Raw genomic sequence first — 6,000 nt, 5'->3', positions numbered from 1 at the left:
AACACCAACATGTGGGCACAAATTCATGACGGATTGCATTTTCTTGGTCTTTACAGGCTAACGACCAAGCTGAGCATATCTCCAATTAATAAGTAATTGCATTCAACCTCATCCAAAAATTCAATAGAAAAGTGTCTTTATAGCTAAAAATTCACGACTATTGGCAAACCTTTTCCTTCTAAACATTTAAATGAACAATGAAAATAAGAAGAACCGATGAGAAAAAAATCCAAGCATCTAACAAGTCCTTAAACTATCTCAAACTCTATTAATTATTGCAAAATACAAGCAACAACTGTTCTTTGTCTAACTAGGACAAAAAAAGACTTGGGAAAAGCACATCAATGTGAACCAGCACAGACTAAAATCACTAATCTCTAAAACAATTGAAGCATTACCTGGTTACCTGATTCCATCATCACCAACAATATAGGTTGTCATTCCCGCAGAAAGCCCAGCATTGTAAGATTAAAACTGTACATAATCATCAAAAAGGTATGGACCCAATACTGGCTCACTGTTGTTATATACACATTTGGGGTATTTTGGGGAATTTGGAGTATCAGTAGAGGATGTGGGGCACCACCATTAGCCAAGCATAATTAGCCAATGCAGAGTGTCTTCCATAAAGTGATGGTGCCCTTGTATGATGAGATGAAGCTAGGCATTGCAACCTTCAGTGAAACATTGGCAGGGATTGGGCATAGGGGAAATGTACCCTTTTCACAAGTGGATTAAGTTCTGGTACTCAAAAAGGAAAAATAACAAGCACTTCACTCGGGGAGAGAGAGGAGAGAGATTGCACGATTGAACCACAACTCTAAAGGAAAATAGAATAAAAACCACAAAATCCAAGCATTTAACAAGTCCCTAAAACTATCTTAAACCTCTATAATTTATTGCAAACTACCACAAACAATTGTTCTTAGTGTAACTAGGAAAAAACACTAAAAATTGTATTATAACTAAGTTAGAAAACTTAGGCAAAGCACATCATTCTGAACCAACTCAGACTAAAATCACTAATCTCTAGAACAACCGAAAAACAAAGAAAGAGAGTACTTGCCTATCAAAATAAAATTGAAACCAAAATCGTTAACTAGTTACCTGATTCCATCATCACCAACAATATAGGTTGCTATTCTGGCAAAAAGCCAAGCATTATAAGATTAAAGGTGCACATAATCATCAAAAAGGTGTGGACCCATTATTGGGTCATTGCTGTTATACACATTTTTTGGGCCTTTTGGGGAGTTTTGGATATCAGCAGAGGATGTGTCCTCTCTGTTTTCAATGCACATGAGGGGCACCATCACCCAATAATAGTTAGCCAATGTAGAGTTTCCATGGAGCGATGATGCCTTTGTATGATGAGATGAAGGTAGGCATTGCACCCTTCAGGGAAACATTGGCAAGGACTGGGCATAGGAGAAAGGTACCCCTTCACAAGTGGGTTAAACTTTTGCTTGTCCTCAAGCAAAGACCTCAGCCATAAACTGATCATCCCCCCTTATTATTACCATTTATCGGATGAATTCTAGGATGAGAATACATTGAGTGGTTGGGAAACCTGTGTAGGTATTCTGATTCATTCCTCTGAATTGTCATTCTTATCACATACATAAGAGTCAAGGAAAGGGAGAATATGAAATTCTCATGCCCCAACATTCACTTCCATTCAATATGTAAATCAGCTCCTTGACCGCCAAATTTAACCCTTACTTTGAGCTTGGTCTCAAATCTGTCACTACACCTCATCGAGTGTTCAACCACATTTTGTCCCTTTGAACCTCAGCCGTCACCAATTTTTTTTTTCTTTCCCCTTTTTTTTTGGTGTGAGTGCATTTTATGCTCCATCTCACACGGGGTATTTGCTTATTTCTTCTTTTTCTTTTCTTTTTTTTTTTTTTTGTGTGAGTGCATTTTATGCTCCATCTCACACAGGGTATTTGCTTCTTTCTTCTTTTTCTTTTCTTTTTTTTTTTTGTGTGAGTGCATTTTATGCTCCATCTCACACGGGGTATTTGCTTCTTTCTTCTTTTTCTTTTCTTTTTTTTTTTTGGTGTGAGTGCATTTTATGCTCCATCTCACACTGGTCACAAGCTTGAGGCAGATAACAATATTCATATTCCAAGTTGCTAGTTTTACTATTCAGCTTGGAATAGCGGAGTTAGGACTGACTCATGTCATAAACCGCTAGTTTTACTATTCAGTTCATGCCAGCAGAGTCATTTGGACTTTGTCCCTTTCTTTTTCTCTTTTTCAATTGTTGAACCTCATGCATTAGCAGTTCAGATGTAAACTAGCTCAAATGATTATCAATTATTCAATCAAGTGCATTTATACACATGAAGGTAGTTAGGGCTGGTCATGGTGAAAGTCATATTCAGCTTCCTTAATCTCATGAATTGTGACAAGTTTGGATAATTCACAAGAATAAAGTCTCACACTTACAAAGATTTCCCTCACTCATTGTATTCCCTCTTGGAAATCACCTAATAAATAGCAATAAATTAGAGGGGATTTTCAGTTTATTCAGCCTATCAATGCATGTATGTACGTGTCAGGATAAAGGTTGTTTTGAAGATGGTTTGCATTTTGAGGAAGTAAAGGTGGAGGTTGAGTGTGGACTTGGGTCGAAAGAACAAACACAATTAGGAGGAGAAGGAACAGAAGAATGGGATAAGGTGGGCAATAGCTATTAAAAACTCCAAATACCAAGAACTCCTATACATTAACTGTACAAAAAAAAAACAAAAGAGAAAGTATTTCAAAAAAATGGAAGAAACACAAGTAAGGTGGACAAGGGCACTACAAAACTACCCCCACAGATTATATGCAGAAAGAACACTTTGAAGCAGTAGTCTTTGAACTCATTTAACACCATATGAGGAGCTTAGAGAACAAAAGATTTTTTTTCAAGAGTAAATTTCATTAAAAAAGAAAACAAGGGATTACAATTAAAAGGTGATAAAACATCATCTGAAAGCAGAAACAATACTCCCACAACAGCAAACAGCAAAAGATAAAAAAAAAAAAAAAAAATTACAGCACAAATCTAGGGTCAACACACAAAACCAAACTAAAACCATATTCCAAGAACTAAACAAAGCAACACTAGCCTTGATCAAGATGAGAAAATCTCCAACCAACCCTCTTGAACACTTCAAACAACAGCATCCGCCTCTTGTAAAAACCAGCAGATCAAACTTCCACAACTCCTCCCATCAATCGCACTTAGTCCTCCACGTCTGAAATCCTGACCCTCTCCCTCATCCCATGCCTCTACACCTTCCTCTTGAATGTTGCTCTTTCACTTCGCCTTTGCTTTTTCTCAAACTCTTTCAAAAGCCCTTCTAGCAAAAGCCTCACCACCCAAAAAGAATAGGCCTACAGATTTACCAACTTCAATATCCCTCTCCACTAGTTTCCTTAAGTCCACTCGACTCTTCCTTTTCCCATTATCTAAGTTCAAAACTTCATTACTTATCAAAGCTTTACCCACATCCCCCTTCCCTTTCATCTCAAGGACTCCAATCTTCGTCAACTCCCCAACTTCAGAACTGTCATGAATGTTAATTTGATCACTGGAGTTAATATCAATAAGAACCTTATGATTCGTAGCTCTAGAACCAACCTTCCTTGAAAAAACTCTCTTAAATTTATTGTTGGGTCCAGTCTCAACAAGTCCCTCTTTTAACCACGAAAAAACCTTAGTAACATGCACCAAATAAGATTTACTTAATCAGTTAAACCTCTTGGATCCGTTCCCAAATTGGCACCAATCCTTCCAGTTAACACTTCCTCAACTAGAAAACATTGTTGTTCCTTTGAAGAACAACATTGCCCTCTACATCAAGACATCTAATCCCTTGATTGCATGTGCTATCATCCCTTACCTGCTTCAATGAAGCCTCTACCACTGATACTGGAAGATATTCCTAAGTACTTCATCCCTTTGCATCTTCTTGTTATTAAAAACCTTGCCAAATGAATACTTCTGGTATAGAACACAATATATCACTTTGCCTTTTTTGGAGATCCCAAGAATTTACCAGCTACTTAAATCTTCCAAAGACCAGTTTTGGATAGCAATGATTTCAGACTTTTTAAAGTTAATTAGAGCAAATGACTTATTAGCATAAACTAAACTTTGATGCATTTGATGCTGTTACTACAAAGAGCTTGTATGTTGAGATTTAAACAAGTTGCAATTGCATATGCTCACTAATTGCACACTTGCTTTTGTTATATTTGTGCAAGGAGGAGGAAGAGGGCCTTCCAATTACTGATCAGAAAAGGAGGCATGTTCTAGCGTTCAAAGTATGGAAACTGGAAAGTGCTTACTACTAAGTGATTTCAATTAACTCAATGAAACATTCAGCCTGGTTTCTGGTTTTTGGTTTTTGGGATTCAAGCACCAAGTGGGATGAAATAAAATTGAGTTATAAAGCATCTTTTAGTTCTAACTACCAAATATAACTAAATGGGATTTCAAGTTTCGATGAACCACTTGTTTCAGATATCTCATATCCACTTTGAGATAGTACACTACCATATTAAGTTTTCAAGCTACTAAGAAAGTCAAAGGTAGGTTATAGTGATTATGAACACAAACGAAATAAAGAAAAGAGGAATCTATTAACCCAATTTTAACTTGCCTTCACATCTGCTGAAAAAGTCAGTTGAAAGTTCATCCATCTCAATAAGATCTTCTCAGGTGGTTGATTCATCAGCTCCTCCACATCCTAACGATTTATGAACAAAATACAACATATGAACTAAAAAGTAGCAAATAACATTTCATAAAAAATCACAAATAAGCAGAAAACTTCTATAAAAAGGCTATTTCACCTTACTATCATCAACTAACTCCACCAATTGAGGTGTTTTCCTCAAATTGAGGTCCGCCCATAGTTGTATCTAAGGTTAAAACATCAAAGTAATTGTTTCAATTATAGAAAATATTACTTATATAATATTCAATTTGTATCATCACCATGTGCTCAAAAGTCAAAATAGAAAAATGGCTTTCAAACAATTACAGTCCAGAATCAAGACTTGACACTCTAAAGTCTAAAGAAAGCTCAAACTTCATTCATATAATAGTGATTTTTAGATGACAACCAGAGCATACCTTAATGATTTGAGATATCAACCGAAGCACTAGATGACAGAGAAAATAAAAAACAAAGAGAATATTAATATTCGTACTGACCAGAAACTGCTAACACTTAGAAGCACCCTACCAACTTCCATAACTTAGTAGAGGGAAAAATAAATTTAATCAAAATCAACATGATGCAACAAAAATCCATCTCAAAATATACATTTGTTCATAGATTGCAATATGCCAACGTAATTATAGAGGAAGAAAATAACAAAAATCCAACCAAAGTCGTCAGAAGGACCAAATAAAGAAAAAAGAATGTGCAGTGCAACAGCACAAAACATGTGACTTAGCATTGTACTTACCGAGCATATGGTATCGACTATTGTACAAGCAAGGGCAGAATAATGAAATAAACATAGATAGCAAACTCCAATCTTGTTTGAAGTTTACAGGCTTTCTATCATGCACTTTTTAGATAATCTTCAGGGTTCATATGAAAAGAACCTAATAGAATATTAGGTTAATAAGTTTTACTTCTTTGTACTTTGGCATGGAACAGAATATTCAGAAAACTATCAAAAAACTAGTGACAGGACCAAAATATTCTTGAAAATAGAAAAGAACTAACGACTGAAACAGCATGTATACTTACCCTTCAATGAAGTCCTGCGTGCCAATATTAACTATTGTACATCCAATAGCCTTTAGCAGAATCGAGGCATAGTGTAAGATTTTCATTCCTTTCCCAAGGGTTCAGCAACCTCTTTGTATTGATTGCTCGTTCATCAGTGTCCCAGGGACTGCCACATTGATAAGTTTACTACATCAAAGAATATGCCTTCAGATTACAAAGCCCCAAAACCAAGAAAGAAAACCATCTCCAAACT

General features: G+C 36.0%; 1 protein-coding gene across 1 annotated transcript in view; it reads right to left on the bottom strand.

Moving 5' to 3' along the window:
* Positions 1-220: 220 nt before the first annotated feature.
* Positions 221-6,000, bottom strand: part of LOC148791695 (uncharacterized) — a 55,830-nt gene continuing 50,050 nt past the window's right edge. The window contains exons 8-11 of the mRNA XM_088888293.1: positions 5,766-5,933; positions 5,138-5,166; positions 4,855-4,923; positions 221-4,748 (exon numbers count right to left, since the gene is read on the bottom strand). Coding sequence (XP_088744419.1) covers positions 5,931-5,933 — 3 coding nt within the window. The 3' untranslated portion in view covers positions 221-4,748; positions 4,855-4,923; positions 5,138-5,166; positions 5,766-5,930. The remainder of the gene's footprint in view (positions 4,749-4,854; positions 4,924-5,137; positions 5,167-5,765; positions 5,934-6,000) is intronic.

This window comes from Nelumbo nucifera, chromosome 5 (assembly GCF_055504915.1).
Source record: "Nelumbo nucifera cultivar China Antique chromosome 5, China Antique-T2T, whole genome shotgun sequence".
Taxonomy (NCBI): Eukaryota; Viridiplantae; Streptophyta; class Magnoliopsida; order Proteales; family Nelumbonaceae; genus Nelumbo; species Nelumbo nucifera.
The sequence above is the reverse complement of the archived record's forward strand: the minus strand, read 5'-3'. Positions and strand labels throughout refer to the sequence as shown.